Consider the following 20,027-nt stretch of genomic DNA (forward strand, 5'->3'; position numbering starts at 1 on the left):
AGTCTATGGAGGATAAATTCTTGTCAGTGGATTTGTTTTTCCATGGAAGTTCACCTTTGTTTCCTATGGATCACTGTTATTAAGTGTGTGGGCCTGACGGGGGTTCAGGGGAGGCTATGGCAGAGCCTGGGGATTCCAGAACCACTCAGGGACCAGAGGCCCTTCCTGCCTAGTAGACATGGGGTCACGGCCAGGTTAATGGCTGCCCTTGGGAAAGGCCATTCCATTGGGAAGCAAGAAGTCTGTCCCGACTTTGGGAGAAGGGCTGAGCACAGGAAGACTCACCCTACTTCTGCTTTCCTTGACTTCCTGTCTCTTTTCTTTTTGGTATGTAGGATCTGGCAGTTGATCTAAAGACCCAGCCTTGTTATCCCAATGCCATCATTAGTTGAAACAAAATCATTCCTTGTAACCGGAATATAGTTACTGTAAACAACATACGTTTATTGGGCATTCTGTTTCTAATAATTGTAATTATGCTAGAATACTTGCCATTAATATAATAACAACAATGACAGACCAGTTCTCTGTTCCAGACCAATAACTTCACCTGAATGCACTCTTTGTTCAGGGGGAAAAAAAAGAGGTAATTCAACATCCCTGGTGACAGTCAACAAAGCCAGTGTTGAAACTGGAAGACGCATGGATGAAAGCCTTCCTGGGGATAAAAGATGGTGCTGGAGAGCCGAAGAGCCACCTGGCAGTCTCCCTCTTGGCTAACAAAAAGGCCCTGTCTGTGTCCCCATACTCAAAGGTTGAAAGGAAATGAAAACCCAGGGACTTCCAGAAGAATCTCTGGGCCTGGGCCTCACTCTCATCCTGTGGGGATGGGTCTGGGCCTGGATGTCCCCTGAGGCTGAGGGGGAGTCCCCTGGTAGGTACAACAAGGAGACCACAGCCTGGACTTAACTTCATCCTGTAAGACCACTTCTTAGGCATGGACTCCTCCTTGGTGCTTTCCGGCTTATTTCCACTTACAATTAAAGAACCTAAAAGATCATGTAGACCAATGGTCCCATTTTACTAATCTCTTAATGTAGACTACAGGTCTCTAACACACCTCGAAACCTCTCACAATGCCCTGCATATGGGAAATGCTCAGGAACTGGGTAATGTAGGACAAACGTTGACCCGCAGCGAAGCTTCAGGTACCATGCTATGAATAAGCTCTTCCCCTGGCAGGGAGAGGGGACACTTGTGTCTGGAAGCTTCTATAACATCACCTTTCAAATGTGTAATTTTCTTTGTTACCTCTTATTCTTGCTATAGCTCTTCCCAGGGACGAAAACATAGAAAACAAAACAACGACATAAAAAAAAAAAAAAAATCACCTTATTTCCATTAGAAGCCAGGGGCTTTCCTTTTAAGCTCTGAGCACAATGACCTCCTTCCACTGACCCAAATAGCTGGATCAGTCAATAGTCCACAAATATTTATCACTTCTTTTCCCTTTGGTACATTTCCCAGGATGCTGCTGCTACAACGCCCATCGTGAAGTGGTCAACTCCAGCTTCTCCACTACATTATACTCAAAACGGCCCTCATATTGAGGTGGGTAGAAGGCAGCCTCCAAACTTGGACCAGAAACACGGCCTTAGAGCTTCCTTTTCTTAGGATAAAGAAACATCCAAAAGAGGGGGCCTCTGGCTGCAGTGGTCTGCCAGGCTCACCATAACACAGCTTGGGTGAAACGGAGAGTGTCTGAGGGTGGCTGTGGTAGGTTACTTTATCACCACGCTCCATTGGCCATGCCCCTTCAGGCCTTTTCCTTTCTTAGGGGCTCTGGAACCACATCCTATGAGGTGCTGTGACTCTCTGGCAGGCTTCGCAGCCCCAGAGGTAGATGGGGGGTTGTGCCTGGCTGGCAATCTGGGCGCTTAAAGACAGCGTTCTTCTGTAGGGATCTCTGAACTGCCCTGGGAAACATGGTGGGCTCTTGTTTAATTCTCTTCTAGTTCTTTTTTCCTCCTTCTGAGCGGCAGATGCAAGCTGCTTTTATGTATTTAAAGACAGAAACTTGGGACAAGAGGAGCACACAAGAAAGAAAAAGCAGAAATTTGAAAACCTCCTTCAAGGTAATTAAATGATTAGGCGTCTTTGAAATCCACCAGATCGCTCAATTGTTTCTGCTTTCATCTATTTTATCCTTGGGCCTCTCCCCACATGAAACCTCTGCCAGATACACCGGTCCGGGAAGCCGGAGAGATGCTGCAAACCTCTTTGTTTCTGTTCCCATCAAGTCATTTGTAGGTTCCCGAACAAAGTAAGAGATTTCTTCCTGTGCCCTCAGCCCCTGGTCTTGGTGGGCGAAGCAGACCTTCTTCTCCTGACTGCATGCCCCAAGATAAAGGCTCAGGGTTGAGGAAACTGTATAGCCTTTTATCAGGGTCTTCATGTCAGTGGTGCGCCCCTCGGCTGTCAAACCCATGTCTGTCCTACGAGCTTTAGATCCATTTTCTCTTAAAGAACAGAACTGACACATACACATTAGCTTCACGTTCCTTTTGAAAGCCAACATGTATTCTCTTTCCTCCTTCTCCCCATAAAAGGGCAATCTAAGTGTGGGTCTCTTCTCGAGTATGATCCAGAGTAGCCATTGCTAGCCAGAGACAGACCCCATCGTCGAGGGAGAGAGATTTATGTTCGGAGACTGCCACAGCCTCTTCTCTCTCTTCTTTGTTCCTCTCTTGTTTCTTTCTTGTTTGCTCTTCGTGTCTTCCCTCTCAACTGGGATCATCCCCTCCCCCTGACAACCTCACCATTCCTTGCCTTTACCTCTAAAATGAATTGGTCTGTTCACTCTCTACCTGTAGAACTCCTGCTCAGTCATCAGGGCCTGGGAAAATAGGATTTGGAGCTCGGATTTTCTCAATGCCAGGCAGAGTCCAGTCATTTTCCCTTTAGCAGAGCCCCGTGCCACAGGTGTTGATAGTAGACCATACATCATCCTGACCTGTCAGTCTCAGAGACAAGACAGCTTCCCTCCTGCCATTAAAGGTTTGGCCAAACCCCTGGGGGTAGAAGTCTGGGACAAGGGCACCGGGATGAGCCTCTGTGCTCACCATTCCCCTCCTGTACCCTAAACAGCTTTTATGCTTCCTGTCCCAGGACAATGCTCTCAAAGCCGTGGGGTTTGCCACATGGTCATAGCACATGTGTGGGTATGCGAAGGGGGCTGGAAGGTACACCCAAGGCTGGAGAAGGGGGTGAAGATGTTGGAAACTGTCCGAGTCCAGTGTTGGCCGAGAGAGCATGGGCCAGGCTGGCAGCTCTACATTGAGTGGGGTCTAACCAACACCGTATATACATAAATATCTTTCTAGTCTAAATAACAACATTCTAAGGCAATCACTGTGTTCAGTCCTACTGGCCTGAAAGTTGGAGTCACACAAGCACCATAATGGTTGGACAATAGCAGGACTTCTCCAAAGTAATTTTACACCCATTATCTTTAAGGTGCTTGCCCACAAACTTACAGCCTAAGAAAGGCAACGGCAGAGGCATAGAGTGTTTCTATTAGAGTGATGAATAATGTTCAAGGATGAGGATAAAGATTAGGAGAGAATAAAAACACAGCTTCTTCACCATGAAGCCAACTTTAGTGATGCCCAAATGGGACTGTGCAGCAGAATCACCAAGTACTGAGCCGACCCCCAGACTTTCTCGTCCGGTTGGTCTGGGGTGGAGTGCTTGACTCTGAGTTTCCAACAAATTCACAGGTGATGCTGATGCCACTAGTTTGGGCATCACACTTTGAGAACCACGACTCTGGTTGGTAAGTTGACCATTCTTTCTTTCTTGTTTCTCTCTCCCTTTGACCCAACTTGTCCTATTTGATCTCAGATATGCTCTGTGGACGGTGCTCCGAGGGACAGCCAAGGAGTCTATAGAGAGTCTTGCTGTGGACTTACAATTATTTCAATCACATACACACATCTGTCTGGAACTGTTCTAGAACTCACCTGGCATGTGGAGGGTCTTCATGGTTGGAGTGACCTGGAATGTACCTTTGCCTGTAGCTCAGCCTCCAGGACTGACTCAGAGCCCACCGGCCCCAGCACAGAGCTTTGCTTGTTTCCTGCTTTCATGAAGTGGTCCCTTAAGAGGTGCGGTTGGGGCAGAAGCAGGTGTCCCGTGGGATTTGCCTGTTTTCTCTTCTTAAGGGAAGGCCTGCCCTCTGTGCCCCATGCTCAGAGCAAGCAGCACTCACCACTCTAGCTGCCAGGACCTACCTCAGGCAGCTTCACTCGGCCTTCCTGGAAGGAACAAGTCTTGGGGTCATGGGTACAGACGTGCCGGTATTTACACCAGTGGCAGCGGTATGGGCTCTCAACACAGGACAGGCACCTGGGCACAGAGGAGGAAGAGGCACAAATCACAGAACCTGGGTGAACCCAAAGCAGAGGGCCTACGATTCCTGGGTCTAGTAAAATATCTTTTAATACTAAGAGAAATCACCTTCAAACCCTCATGAAGGGCAAATCTGATACAAATCTGACCCTTTTTGCACCAACTTCTCAGGATGCCCAGAATTTGTGTTCTCCCCCCACCCCCAACTCAGGTGGTTGAAAACCTTAATTCTTAAGGGCCTAATCAACCACTCTCCATCTCCACAGGATGCTGACCTCTTCTGTTGAACTGGGGGGCAACGAGGTCTGAAGTAGGGGGTTTCATTCAGAGGGCCCATATAAGTTAGTGAAAAGAAAGAAACTGACTTTTAATTCAAATTGACTCTAGGGTCTCACTGTCAGGGACTCACATGGTCCCACCTGGGCAGAGGAAGGTCCTGAGGCTTCCCTCTCAGTGCAGTGGGTCCCTGTACAGTTAGCGACCCCGCTTCTACACTTCACCCCCAAGACACAAAGACAACTTAGAAGAACTCCTTCCTGCCTAAAAACCCAGCATGGTTCCCATCTTCCAGAGGGCGAAACCCAAATGCCTTGCCATGCAGTCTAAGCCCCTCAGGATGTCCAGGTCCACTGTCTCCACATGTATTTGGCATTTCTGCCACGAACAGGCTATGCTCTCCCCACGCTGTCCTCCTACCTGGAGTACCGCTTTCCCTTCGTTCACCTGGCCATCTCCTCTTCCTTCTTTGACCAACAGAGAGTTGGTCACACTGGGCCCTTTTCCCATTAATCACTTTGTTTATGTCTCTGGGGCAGTACTGGCCTTGTTGTACCATATTTTACTTATTCACTGTCCAGTTCATTCACCAGTCCACAAGGTCAGGACTCTGGGAAGCAGAGACTGAGTCTTTGAGTCTTATTAATTGTTGATCCTTCCTGTCTAATGAGTGACACATTGCCCTGCACAAAGTAGATGCTTAAAATTACTTTGTGGACTGCATGGGAACTTCACACATGATTTCATCTGCCTACACTCTGCTTTCCTAGAGGGGCAAAAGGGGAGCGAGGGATCAGGCCACCAAGTGGTAAAGCCACGGGCAGCTCCATGACAAGAAGCGGGAAGAGAATTCTGGCATTGAGGCAACTTGTTTTTGGCTGGGAGGCCTGACTGCCTCTTATTGGGAGCCCCATAGAGAGCCAAGCTCTGGATTCACAGCTGCCATAACCAGATAGGTAGACCAACATTCCATCGGCCTAAAGTCCCAAAATGTCTTGGGTTATGTTAACTAGCTTGTCCTACAGGGAGAGGAAAACAGGATAGCATTTTAAAACAAGCAGGGCTTTATGGTTTTCAAACTGTGCTCTATGGAACCCTGGGGCTTCCATGCAGCTTCTTTGGAGACGAGGAGATGTATGGGATTCCAAGACAGAGGGGTTCCAGAAGCCCTCAACCCTCAACCAGAGTAGCTCCTACTTTCATCTGCCTTGAATATTGGGCTTCTAATTCTGGTTGGAGAAAGGTTTCTATGATAAAACAAAAAGAAGGCTTGTACTTTCTCAGTCTGGTCCAACTCCATCATTTTACAGAGGAAATAATAATAAAATAACAGCAAAAACATGAGCAGCGCCTGGACAGTGGCTCTAACTGCTGTGCTTGTAATGGCTCTTCTAGTCTTCACAGGTGTCTTGTGGGCCAAGCTGGGTTGATGTGCAGGGGCAGCAACCAGGGGTGTCCCAGCCAACCACAGCTCTGCCTGGAAGTGCCCTTGCCACGTCACAGGTGGAATATGTGGGTGACAGTCCTGGAAGGAGGACTATTATTTCCCCACTGACAGAGGACACTGGGACACAGAATGGTTTAAGTTTCCGGCTGGTCTGACTCGAGAGCCCGAGACTCTGTCCTCTGTGCCTTCCCTTGGGAAATGGACTATTCAGTCAAACACAGGGCCAGGGCCAGGGCTAGAGCCGGAGTAAGACTTCCCAGGCCAGAGCCCGCCAGCATGGACCTTTCTGCCCTGCTCTGACTCTCCACAGCCTGAGTCCTGACCCAGCAGCCCTCAGGGCACTGGGGAGAGCTGAGCATTCAGGGTTTTGTTGGACCACCTGCCCTGGCCTGGACATACGTGGGGGCTTCTCTCCCTCCTGACACCCCTCCTCTCACCCAGGGTGCTAGCTGCTCTGTTGTTCAGGTGAGGGACGCCCTCCTCCTCAACAGATGGTGGGAACTGAATCAGGTGAGGCAGAGTGATGCCAGAGATGTATAGGTCAGGGATTTGGAGATCCCCACCCTACAAGTTCTTACTCTCCTCATTCCAGCTCTGCTTTTCCTATGAACCCTGTGGGTGCCACGGAAGGGGTCTGTTTCATCCTCCTCCTTATAGGGCTTCTTGCAAACAGTGCCAGCATCTTCTATCGCTGGATGATCACGGACCCCAGGAACAGGGAGTTGAGTGAGGCTGGGAGGCACTTACGAATTGTGGACGCTGCAGTTGTAGAAGACAAAGCTGGTGCTGGCAAAGGTCATGCCCGTCTCCTTCGACTTGAGCTGCAGCTGGACGACATGGTGGTCCCCTGGGGGGCAGAGCCAACCACGAGGTCAGGGAAAAGGCCAGGATCCCATGTGAGGGTCCTACTGAGAGTGATGTGCACTGGGAAAGGGGTGCCGCTCCCCTAAACAGGACTCTGATTCAGGGGGGCCCAGTCCCAGGACAGCCCTGAGAACATCTGCAGAGGGTGCTTCTGGTCTATTCTTCCTTCCACACTGTGTTCCCGGCACCCACCCCTCATCTGCTCACCAGCTCTCATGTGCACATACCCTGACAGGCTTGCATGCACGGTGTCCACGCCAGACTCACAGAATTATAAACATACACATTGATTAGCCACCAGGACAAACATGTAGACGCTTTGGAATACTGCCACAAGCCACGCAAGAGATTTTGCATGTATGTGCATGTATGTGCACACACGACTTCCTTCCCCATCTCGGTAAGGAGACACCCTGGTCTTACACCCCCTCCTCTGGTGGGCTCAGGGCTCCGTTCAGGCGGGTGTCCCTGGAACCCTCAGCTGGCGCCAGCGAGGAGCTGGAAGCCCATGTTTAATTCACAGCCCTGACCCCAGGCCCCCACTTCCAGCCTTGTTCTGTGCCTTCCCCGAGAGCCTCATTCATCAATCAGCTCGGAACAAATGTGACAAGCCCAAATGGGAGGGCCAACATGGAATCAATCTGCCCAGGCTGGGCCTGTCCCTCACCGGCGTTGGGCCTCTGTCCACCCCTGTTCCTCCCAGTGCAGCTGGCCATGAACGTGCAGCTCTGGGAAGGCAGGGCAGGGTGGGGATGGGAGGCAGTGGTTCGAGATCAGTGACCCAGCAGTTCAGGCAGGGGACAGAGCCATAGGAGCCCTGACATAGGCACCCCCCTGCCCCATGCTCCTGACCAGCTGCCCCTCCCGCATTGCCCCTCCACACCACCCTCTCCTGCTCCAGGACAATCTCTAAACTCAGCTGGCACATTCTGATGCTGTGGCCTTGCCTCTCTCCGTGCACTCTGCAGCTGCTCCTACCTAGGATGAGGCCGACTCTGGGATGCTCACCTGGTTTCAACAGTCATTTCTGAGAGCAGCAAAAAGACACTTCATCCTCCTGTTCTGTATCATACCCACCAAAGCACCCCCTTCCTCTGACTCTCCCCTGCCAGTGGGCTTCCTCCGCGCTGCCCCCCCCCACCCCCCCCAACGCCTGTCTTGAGTTCTCATCAGGCCAGGAGGAAAGACATGCCACCCAGCTTTGCCTCTGGGGAACACTCACCATTCTCTGTGATTATTCGGGGCACCTCCTTGGCTGCTGGGGAGTAGCACTGGATCTGATTGCCTACCACCAGCCCATCCATCTCTGACAGGTCCTCAAAGGTGCAGTTGACTCCAGCTGACAGCTCCGGGACATTGTATGTCTCTAGGACCAGCTGCGAACAGCCCCGGCAAGGGGAGAGAGAGGAAGAGAGTGAAGTGGGGCACGGAAGGGTATGTAATAAAAGGAGAAGGAGGGATAGCAAGAGAGATCAGAGAGAAAGAAAAGAGAGAAAACTGGAGGTGATATTAACATAAAGAAAGCCGCGATTGATCACAAGACCAGAGGTGGTGGGAGGTAAAGAGACAGACACAGAGGAGACTTCGTTACATATGAATGGATTTGGCCCAGCAAATGGGAGGCCTTAGGGGATTTGTTTGTAGAAAGAAAGGCGGGCAGGACTGAGGTACTGCGGGCCAAGCTCCTCTTCCATCATTCCCTGTTTTGGAAAAACGGCAAACCAACCGCCAAGTGCCCAGTGCATGTACATGGGCGATATCCTGCCCCTTTCTTCCTCTGCACATGAATCCTTCCCATCTTGCAGACAAAGATATAGTTCTCATCATCCTCCCTCTCTTGGTCACCCATTCAATCATCTTTGCTGTCACACTTTCCCCCATCTTTCCATCCATTATGCAGAGGGCCTTGCCCCGTTATTCCTGTGCGTGTCCCCCTCTTCCATCTCCAGGGACACATTCTTTAAGGGTGCTCTCGAGCAGCTTTGTTGGTCAGGCTTGGCCCAGTTCTTAAGGACACTGGGGGGCTTTGGTGGGGAGAGGGTTCTCCCATGACCCTGGACCCGGATCCCACTGCCCTTACCAGGACATTGTACTGGGACACAGAGATGTTGCTGGGATGGACAGTCAGCCGGACACACTGCTTCATCTCAGAGGCAAACCTGCGGGGCTCTCTGGACCTCTCACAGCGCTCCTTCCGGGTGCACCTGGGAGGGACGAACAACGAGTGACTTAGGAGAAGGCCACTTGCTCCAGTGAGGGGCTGGCACGGAGGTCAGGCACTGCCAGTGGCTCCCAGGACATGTTCAAACTCGATGTGTCCAGAACTGCCCTCTTTGCCTCCTTCCTCCAGCCTGTTCCTCCCCCACCGTGCCTGAATGTGAAAAAGATGGTTATTCTAATCACTTGTTGCCAAATGCAGAAACTTGGGGGTCACCCTAAAGACCCCTCACCTACTCCTCATTAACATAAAGAGCTGCAAAGTCCTGCTATTCTACCTCCCCATCCATCCTCAGCCCTGTAACTCTCCTCCCCTCTTAGGCAAACTGAGACTTATTCTCACCCGATATACAAAATACTCTTCCCGATTTCCTTGCCTTGTGCTGGCCACTTCTCTCTGGACCACCTTCTTCCCACACTTCCCCTGTCCAGCTTCTACCTACCCTCCAGATGTGGTTCAACCATTGTGCATCTGCAATCTCTCCTTGCTACCACCTGAGGCAGAGTTCAGAGCATTTGGGGGTTTCCTATAGTCTACAAAGTCTTTGATTATATTATAATTATTGGGTTAAGTGCAGCCTCTCCTACCAGGCGTGAGCTCAAAAGAAGAAATGATGCCTGACTTATTTTGGAATCCCCTGTATACCTCATGTCCAGCAGCCAGAGGACAAATGTAGGTGGGTGGGAGGGAGGGAAGGAAGGATCAAAAGAAAAGAGTGTAGCAGTTCAAAGCATGCTTTGGAGCCAGACCGCCTTGGAGGGGAATCCCAGCTCCCTGGCCCAGGGTTACTGTTAGAGAAGGTTTGCTATTATTGCTTAGCGTCCTGTGTTGTTCAAAGTACACTGCGTCACGGGTAGACTACATCCAGGGTGATCTGGGATCTTACAGTCTTCACTGATGGAGCTTGTGAAACATGCACATAAGAATCATGTACCTTCACCCAAATGTGCACACCACACATGGGGGAAGGTGCTTAAACTCTCCGCCAGGGCCAGGGCATCCTTGCCTTACAGTGGGAGTTCACCGCATGGAGGTATCTGAGCTTTGGGGAACAGGCTTTTAATGCAGATCCGATAAGCCATGTGAATGTGGACCTTTGCTAAGCGGCCGTGATCTGGAAGCTGAGGACTCCTGATTCTGCTGCGGGGTAAGGGAAAGCAGGGTCCTTAGAGGGACAAGCTGAGGTAAGCTGGGGCAGCAGGGAGATCGCGCCTGAGTCATCAGGAAGAATGCCACAGGGAAGGAAGACAGCTTTGGCTTCTGTGGGAGGGACGGCCTAACAGTGGCGAGTCTGGGGGGAGAATTTAGCAAATGAAGAAGTCACTGAAGGCACGGACTAAAGGAAGAAGGGGAGACGCAGGGACAAAAATGATGAGTGCAGAGTAAATTGGACATGTAACGTGAAAGTGAAAAACAATTTTAAGTAATACAATCATGGCTACTAGTCACTGAGCGTTTCTTGGGCTCCCTGGTAAGAGGCTTGCGGTTTACGTCAAAGTCTCCCAACAATGCGCAAGGCAGGTACCATTTAAAAACCCATTTTATAGACCAGGAAACTGCAGGAAGGGTAGGTAATTTGCCCGAGGTCACCAGCTCAACAGAGAGAGCCAGTATTTGAATACAGATGAACCCTGGAGCCTCTGCCGTGCTGTACCTCCCTGAAGCTTCGAGACTGAGGAGGGAAGGACAGACCCCCTCTTGCTGCAGACGAAACCCATTTCCCTGCCATCTTGATGTTCGATTCATGTTGCTTAAGGCAATTTCAAAATTTCCCTTCAAGCTTTGTCTCTAAGCTAATCACTGTTTTTTTTTTCTTCTTGCCTGCCACTGGGAAGCACTTTGAATATTATTGCAACTTGTGAATTCTCCAGGATCCTTCTAGGAAACCCAAGAGTGAAGGGTCAGACATGAATGTGGTCACCTCCCTGGCACTCCCTGCCTGCTCTAGCCGACCATGGCAACAAGGGCGTCTGCCTAAAAGTCTTGGAAGTTAATTTACCAGGCTAGCTCCTCTGTGAGGACTTCATTACCTCCAGCCATTAAGCTAATGTTATGGACTTTTCCAGGGTGTCTGCACTGACATCGCTATTAATAGTGTTATTACTCCCATTAACAGCAGACCCAGAGAGCTGGTACAGGCTTAAATTATTCACTGACTCCCCAACTTTGAAGTTCGTATTTCCAACAGCAATCAGTAGGTCTGAAAAATGTCTTTGATCAAATTATGAAGGGAGAAAAATGAACCTGCACCCAGGCCAAACCTTACCTGGAGTTACTAAATACAGCCTCAGATGGAGAAGAGAGGACTCTACTTCTCTTGCAGGTGTACAAAGGTACTTGGTTGGGGGGGGGGGTCTCAAGATGAGGCACACCTGCACGGTTTGCTGCTTCCAAAGTTGGTGTGGCTGCATCCTGCCATGGCTCCCCAAATTTGAGAGCCCCCAAACCACATACTCGTTATCCCCCTGACCCCCAATTTAGGTCTTACCAGGGAAGCCACCTGTAGCTTATAATTTCAAACATCCCATCTAACTGTGTAATCTTGGGGAAATAACTTAACCTCTTCGTGCCTCAATGTTCTCTTCTACAAAATGGGGACAAAACAGTGTCTAACAAATAGGGTTATTATGGAGAATTCAGTGAAGTTATGCATGTAAAACATTTAGAACAGGGCATAGCTCGTACGCGATAAGCCATCAGTACACGTCCACTAGCACTGTGACCCCATCCCTGCTCCGCCTTCCTCATGCAAGCTCTCTAAACCACAGCTGACACAGAAGCACAGATTTTCCAGACTGGCCCATGGGGCAAACCAGAGACAAAAAGACAGAGATGGCTCCAGCAGTTTTCCTCCTAATGAGGGACGGGGAGCCCCAGAGACCAGGAGGGAGGAAAGAGGGAAAGAGTGGTCTGGCTCGCTTGGAGTTCTGCTTTCTCAGTAGCTGTCAAAGGGTATTGAGTACTCAGCTCTGTTAGTGGAAAGTCAAGTTTAAGGTCAGTGCCAGGGATGTTTTGACATTTCTACTACCCCTCAGGGCCCATGAGGGCCGAGGCTGCAAATGCCCCAAAACCCAGACAGCTGACCTTAGATGTGAGAGGGTAATGGAGGGGGAAGGATGGATTCCTTCGGAGTCCTTATGGGGAATGTCAGGGTAATGGCCTCCTACTCTTCTAGGACTGTGATTTCTCATTAGCCCAGGCAAGAGTTGGGAAGTGTGCAAAGGATTAAGGCATGACTTTTGGGGGTAGCGGGGTGGTGGCTTGTTTCTTTCAAAAGGGCTCCAGGTACTTCCTATGGCATTTCCTTCAACTCCACTGTGGGAGGACCCTGGAGCTGGAGGAAGGACCTGCTTCATCCGTTTGCCAGGCAGGACTCAAAAAGCGCATGCTAGGTGACTTGGAGTCCTCAGACAGTCATCCATGGGGCTGCCATCACCACGCCCTTTCACAACACAGATCTGCATGTGGCCAGTAGGAAGCGGGCCCCCGAGAAGACAGCTCAGGCCCCCAGAATTGGAGTCTGGCTCTACTAACTTCGTCTTACGCCCCTTCCGCATTCCGCTTTGTCTGCAGTTGGGCCCTCCAGCCCCAGTTCAGAGGTGCTGAAAGGCCATGGGGACAGAGGCCTGGCCCTTGGAGGGGTTATTATTCAAGCCAGTGGTTCCAATGAGATTATCCTCTCTAATGAAGCAGCCACCTCCGCCCTCCCCTAAGCCTGAACTTTCGCTGCTGGAGAATTCCCAGCCAAGTGGAAAATTGGAAAAGAGAAGAACAGAGAAAGGAAGGGGGTGAGGGAGAGGGAAGAGGTGGTGATTAAGTTCTTTAGAAATTAATTCCTAAGGACAGCGATAGAAATATTAACGTCCAGTGCCACCAACTGGGTGAGCAAATTTCAATTTGGAACTGGGGCTGGTGTGAGCCCACCTCTGGGTGAGGTGGGGTCTGGGTGAGTCTTCAGTTTTGGGGGGTAGGTGCTGGTCTGTCCCCTGGCCCTCCAGCAGGGGCCCACCCGCTTTGCCTCGCAGAATGTCTCCTGACTTCTCTCCACAGCTGACCCCCTCCCCCATCCTTAAACATCTCGCATTGGTCATGGCCTGGGCTTAAGTGCACCCTTGAGGGGAGCTGGGTTTAGAACATGAGGAGGTTGAAAAAAATGAGATGGGGTTAGAGTTTCCCAAATGAGCTTTCCAGAAAAGTTAAGAGGAATGCTTACTAGCAGGGGCTCTTAGGTCACTGTATCCACATCTGGGAACCCTGATGAGGGAAGAAACTGGGTTTGCCAATACCGTTGGCCTCGCCCTCTTTAGGAAAGCCCACAGAAGTGGGAAGACACATCTGTGCAGCCTAGAGGAAGGTGAGTTACAGAATGAAGGGACCCTTTCCAGGCAGATGAGTGTGCAAGAGGTTTCTTACACAAAGGGTGTGGATCAGGTGATCCCTGCAGTGTCACAATTCTAGGATCTGGTGACTAACGCCATGGTCTTGACCTAAGGATTTAGGCTGTTCTTAGAGATGTCCCCTTTGCCATCAGCTGCTGAACTGGCAACTGTACTCACCGCCCTTTGCCTTCTCTAAGGCTCCAAAGCCAACCTAAGCAGCAGATGTGGGGTACCACGCCTCCTGGGTCTCACTCGCCAAAACAGGAGGAAGGCACAGGACTTAACGGCACCAGCAGGTTCAGAGCCCAGAGGAGGCCCAAGAGCCGTTGTGGGCTTATGTGGCCCACATGGTCCTGGCCCAACACCATAGGCTGCACAGAGGGGCTGAGCTCTGCCCTGGGTCCCAGTTGGGAGTCTTATCTCGCCTTCCTTTCAACCCGTCTTCAAACAAATGATATATTGAACGCACAAAAAAGGGGATGTCCCTTTTCTAAGAAAAGAATTTATGTTTCTGAGAAGAGAATTATATTTAGCAGGTGTCCAACTGGAGGGGGAAGCAGGGATGGTCTCTCTCTTCATCAGTACTGTTGGGACCTATTTATTTCTATTGAGGGTGAGGGGAGGTTAGGAAAGTTGAGGTGGAGAGAAGAGTAGGATTGGAGGGAGGGAGAGGGACAGAGGGCAGGAGAAGGAGAGAGAGAGAGAGAAGAAGGAGGAGGAGGAGGAGGAGGAGGAGGAGAAAGAGGAGAAGGAGAAGAAGGAGGAGGAGGAAGAGGAGGAGGAGGAGGAAGAGGAGGGGGAGGAAAAAGCAAAGGCAAGGTGTAGCAGCCTGGTCCACTGTCCCCTCAATCCAGTCAGTAACAAGGGGGCTGCTGTATGTTACTTGAGACACACTGACTAGTTACTCTGGTTGATTTGATCAGCTTGCACACCACACATTACCCAACAGCCTGGAGCTTTCTTTAATGTCACCAAGTCAGGTGCTGGGCAGCACTCTGCTCTGTGTGAGCTGGGCCACTCTCCACACCATGAGGCCAGGGTGGCATGGCTGGACACACGTGGCTAGAATGTGTGAATGCTGGTATATGGCTGTGCACATCTGCACTTCAACCTCCGAGGCAGCCCAGCCCCTCAGGCTGTCCCCAGAAAGTCAAGTCATTAGACTGGGAGGGACATGCCGAGATCATATGGACCACAGGACTTTCCTAATTCCTATGAGCTGATGGCAGTGCTGACTGAACATCCTTTGGTCATGAAAGCATGTGTTATACACATGTATGTGGGCGGGGGTGGGGAGGCGGTAGCTGGGAGAGGAAAAAGCAAGATTCCTTAACTCATACTATGTATCTGCTGGGCCACAGATGGAAAAACTCGACTGTACCAAAATCTAGTCTGGGATTCTTCCCTCTGGACCAGGGGCTGAAAGCTTTTTGGCAAAGAGGGAAGGCCAGAGTATAGACTGGAAAGGTTGCTGGGCAGAAGTGATTCTAACAATGCCTCACGAGTGGGTGGGCATCCTGCAAACGGCTCTCAGAGACACCGGTGCCTTAGCAGGTTGGTATTAGGTAGTCCTTCGATACAGCTTAAGGAGAAAATGAAACCAGGCTATGGGATATACCAAAAGGCAGCAGGGAAGGACTTACATGTTTAGAATCCATTTATGCTCCATTAAGGGGACACTTGGCCATGGCTATGGGACAAACTGTGCATTTTCTCAGGGACCAGTGAAGACCGAGGTCCCTGAACACTGCCTACATGGTGTAGCTGGTTGGAGTTGCTCAAGGCAGGGTAACTTTCCAGTGGTGGGTTTGTTCTGGCTGCTCAGCCAGAGCTTTCTGGTCTTGGAGAGGACAGGAAGGGCCAGGGACCATGGAGGAGGCCGTGGGGTCTGACCCACTGCCTCTGCTTCCGCAGTCAGTGCAATCAGGGTGACCTCCAGGCACAGTGAGGGCACGTCAGGCTCATCCCCTCCCTTCATTTCCACGGTGTGGTGGCAAGATGGCTCTTTCATTGCTGCTTTACAGTTGAGGAAAGTGAGCCCACCCTGACTCTGACCACTGACAGGTTCTTAGCTCTAACCCCTCCCTTCCGCTCTGGGTGCCAGTACTTTTCCTCTCCTTCCCTTTCCCTTTCTCCATCTAGGCAGAAATGATATAGAGAAGAAAAGGAGTGGATACTGAGCAGTAATCTGGGCCAAGCATCAAAGGGTGGGCATTCTTCCAACAGAAGAAATCTGCAAAGAGGTGGGGACACCAGGGGGCAAGAGAGACTTGGGCAAAGCTGGTCTTATCTTTCCCCTGTTGATGTCTTGGGTTACATGAGCCTCCCAGGAGTGACGCTGATGAACCTTCTTCAGAAAGGTAACGTCTGGGCCAATCGATGTGGCTGGGTCTGCCATGGGATCCCGTTACCCGCTGAGACTGAGATCGGCTTCTCAGCCTGGGCCTGGTCGGGGGAAGATGGGAGGGAGGCCTGGGGACATGCCAAGCCTGGTTGGAGGGAATGTTCTAGGCCCAAGACAGGTGAGGCTGGGCTGGAGGCTTTCCTTTACCTTCCCCCAAGTCGGAATAGGTAGGGTCAGGCCCAAGGTAAAGGCCCTGGGAATACAAGCTCAAGATTCACAGACAAACAAAAACCCAGCTTGTTGAAACTGTCGTTGCCATTGGAAACCAGCAAGCCTGCAGGCTGGGTCAGGGACCGTATGAGAGGACAAAGGGGCGATGCTCTGTGCTACTGGGTTGGCAGGCCCGTGCTCTGAGACAATCAAGAGTAAGTAACAGGAGGGAGGCTTCAATTACACAAGCGTTTCTTAAGCCTGTTCAGTCTGCACCCCACCTGTGCCCTTGCTGGTAGAAAGGACCCTTTCAGCCACCTGAGCCACCTGTTAGTAGGGGCCCTGCCCTTAGACTATTCACTCTCTCTCTTATGCTCTCTCCTTCTGTTCCTTGTTTCTTCCCCTCCATTTCTCTCTCTCTCTCTCTGTCTCACACACACACACACACACACACACACACACACACACACACACACAGCTTCGGCTGCTCGCTTGCTACCAAGTTCCCACCCTCCTACTTCTTACAACCATAAAAAGTTGGCAAAAGTGACAGAAAAATGGCATGTCTTGATACTCAAAGGAACCTTCTTCCTGATGGTCTTTTGCCCTGGTTTCCTTAGGGTCAGTCTTGCTGGGCCCTGGAGCACTTAGCACAGGGGCTTGCCCATGATGCGGCCCTACCAAATGCACTGATTCCAGTGCAGTCTGCAGCCCCACCCCTTCCCTGGCCCAAGGGCCCCAGTTCCCATGAAGCTTCAGGGCAGAGCCAGTCTAACGTAGTCCCCCTGGATCCCCTGAGCCTAGCACAGTGCCTGGCACCAAGGGAGCAGGGCCAGTGTGAAAGGTGTGTGGACAAGGGCTACGGGGGCATGGCACCCCCATGCATGATAAAACCCCCTGCATTTGTCACCACGCTCCCTGCCTGGCAAACAGAGGGGCCCCAGGGGAAGCATCTGCGGGCTCCCTCTGGTCCTCTGCCACTTTCTGCTCTGATCTGCCTGCTCCAGCTTTCTCTGGCCACGTCCTCATGCATCTCTCCCAACCATGAATGTCTGGCTGGCATCTATTTAAAATGAAAGGAAGGAAATAAGATAAAAAATAAAAATAAAAATAAAATATAAATAAAATTAATAAAATTAAAATTAAATTAAATACATAAAAATAAAATAAAATGGAGAGTGTATCAGAAGAAATAGTGTCTGGCTTCAACCTGAACTTAAGCAACTCGGAAGAAAAGTCCACTGGAAAGAATGGGAAGGAGCATGAGAGAACTTTCTGGATGAAGGACATTTTGTGTATCTTGATGGGAGTGTGGATTACCTGGGCCTTCCCACTTGTCAAAACTGTTCAAACTGTACACTTACGATCTGCTTATCTCACTCTCTCTATATTTAACATTATATTCTGATTTATAGCATCTTAGAAGATCCAGGAACCTTCTCTTCTTCATCCAGCCATGTGGACCAGAGCTTCTCCTTGGTCATTGACCCTGGGAGGGAGTGTCATGGTGGGCAGGCTGGAAGGCAGTCTTGACCTGGGGGTGCTCATGAGCTGTATCCTCCCAGAGGAGCTGAGATTTACCATGCACTGGCATAGACCCCAACATCAGGAGGCTCAAGATTTCAGAGAACATCACCTTGACCTACAACGTCCTTTATTACCTAATTTCATCCACTTGCCACGACCACGAGAAGCTATTGTTTCCTCTTCATAAACAAGGATGCCAAGTTTCTGATGTACAGAGTTACGGCTGAGCCTCATTAGTTGTGGATTCCAGTTTTGTAAATTCACCTACTTGCTGACATTTCTTTAAAATCTCCACACTGATACTTATGGCACCTTTGTGGTCATTCCTGGACATGAGCAGAGTGGAGAAAAACTGGAGTGGTCACATGCACACATTTCCATCAGAGGCTGGACAAGGTAGTGATACTCTGCCTTCTTGTTTCAGCTCATACTATAAACAAATGTCCTTTTCATGGTCTATTTAGTGCCACATTTTGTTTCGCATTTTTGTGCATTTTCTTGGTGACTTCACCCTTTAAAATGGCCCCCAAGTGTTGTGCTGAAGTGCTGTCTAGGGCTCTTAAGCATGAGAAGACCGTGATATGCCTTATGGGGAAAACACGTGTGCTAGATAAGCTGTGTTCAGGCAAGAGATGTGGTGCTGTTGGCTGTGAATTCCGTGTTAATGAAACAATTTCTATTAAATAAGGTGGCTTTACACAGAGACGCACTGGGGCACCTGGGTGGCTCAGTCGGCTAAGCATCCAACTTTGGCTTAGGTCATGATCTCGTGGTTCACGAGTTCAAGCCCCATGGTTCTGTGTTGGATTCTGTGTCTCCCTCTCTCTCTGCTCCTCCCCCAATCATACTCTGTCTCTGTCTCTCTCTCTCTCAAAAATAAAGAAATAAACATTGTTTATACAGAGTACAGACGGGGGAGGAGCAGAGAGAGAGGGAAACAGAATCCCAAGCAGGTTCTGTGCCGTCAGCACAGAGCCCCATGCGGGGCTCGAACCCATGAACCGTGAGATCGTGACCTGAGCTGAAACCAAGAGTCAGATGCTTAACCCACTGAGCCACCCAGGTGCCCCCCACCGCCCCCCGCCGCAAATGTTTTTAAAACAGAGACCCACATAGAGCACAGTTATGCACTGACTGGTTGACAGACATGCTGTGACCAGAGGCTCATAGGAACCCAGCCCCGGGAACCACCCCAGGAGCTATGGATCGGTATTCTCTGATTTGGTGTTTGTGGTGACTTACAGAACAGAACCACCATGAGTAATGGGAGCTGCCTATACTTTCCAACCCCCCATAGCACTTTTGCAAAGAGTGAGAAGTAGACTTCAGTGATTTCCATCCCCGTCGTCCTTCTAGGTCCCTCCTGGCTCTCCCACGCCTGTTCTCACCGTGGCATTTTGGGCAAAAGGAAGAGCTGCCAGCAGCTCCAGCAGCAGCAGCAGCAGCTGCCGCCGCCGCTCAGTGCTGAGCAGCACAGAGAAAGCCCTTCCCCTGCTTTCTGAGAACGTGTGCCTAGTAAGGGCTGTTCCCACACGACACATACGAATAAGATATGTAAACTTCAAAGGAAGATGGGATGCCAGGTTAACAGAGGTGAGGGGGATCCAGCAGGAGCATCTAGCACTCAGAGGAAGGCAGTTTGAGGCTGGGATGCCCATGGGAAGGGAAGGATGCAATTTAAGTGGAGCCATCTGGACGATCAAGGGGGGCTGACCGAAATCATAAGCGGCAGGGCGCCCACACCCAGGGGCTCTCAGTCCTTTCCCAGCTGCGTCACGATTCCTGCCCCAACCCCCGCCTTACATTGCATAGCATTCCACAGTGCGTGGCATGCTTTCGCCAACGGGATCTCATTTCATTCTCCAGTGACCTGGTGAGGTGGGTGAGACCGGCACTGCCATCTCTAATTCACAGATGAGCTGGGCTGCCCCAGATTGCTGCACAGCTGGGCGATGTGGAATTTGGCCTTGGTGGCAGATTCCCAAAGTTCATGCCCATGGCTGTTTTCTTTAGGCCACATCCACTGAGCATAGAGCTGCTGGCTTCCCAGTGCAGACTGATGGGCTCCTTCATGAACTGTCCAGATTTCTCCTTGGCCCCAGTTCACCCCTGTTTTCTGCCACTTGACAGGAGGCAGGTACTATGTTTCTGAAGGAGAAACTGAGGCCATGCAGGAAGTAATTTCTGGTCCCTCCTCTTCTTCTTCCTGTTTGGCTCAGCTCTGGGGATGGGATACAGGGGTACTCACAGTCTCTCTGCTTCCTTCTCAGAGCCTCCGGGTCCCTCTTCCTCATAGGGCTTAGCGCTATGTGGGGTGTGTCAGTCTCTCTAGGCAGGATCAAAGCTGACATGGAGACCTGTCTTTGGCTCCCCCAGGCATAGAGTGTCCAAGAGGGGCCGGCTTTCCTGATT

General features: G+C 50.7%; 1 protein-coding gene across 5 annotated transcripts in view; it reads right to left on the reverse strand.

Annotated features, from left to right (window-relative positions):
* The window catches only part of PLXNA4 (plexin A4), a 588,877-nt gene that overhangs the window by 84,650 nt on the left and 484,200 nt on the right, over positions 1-20,027 (reverse strand). For all 5 annotated transcript variants that reach the window (XM_042924932.1, XM_042924950.1, XM_042924959.1 and 2 more), the window contains 4 exons: positions 9,018-9,141; positions 8,160-8,313; positions 6,821-6,920; positions 4,233-4,347 (listed from right to left, as the gene is read on the reverse strand). In XM_042924932.1, the coding sequence (XP_042780866.1) occupies positions 4,233-4,347; positions 6,821-6,920; positions 8,160-8,313; positions 9,018-9,141 (493 nt within the window). The remainder of the gene's footprint in view (positions 1-4,232; positions 4,348-6,820; positions 6,921-8,159; positions 8,314-9,017; positions 9,142-20,027) is intronic.

This window comes from Panthera leo, chromosome A2, assembly GCF_018350215.1.
Source record: "Panthera leo isolate Ple1 chromosome A2, P.leo_Ple1_pat1.1, whole genome shotgun sequence".
Classification (NCBI taxonomy): Eukaryota; Metazoa; Chordata; class Mammalia; order Carnivora; family Felidae; genus Panthera; species Panthera leo.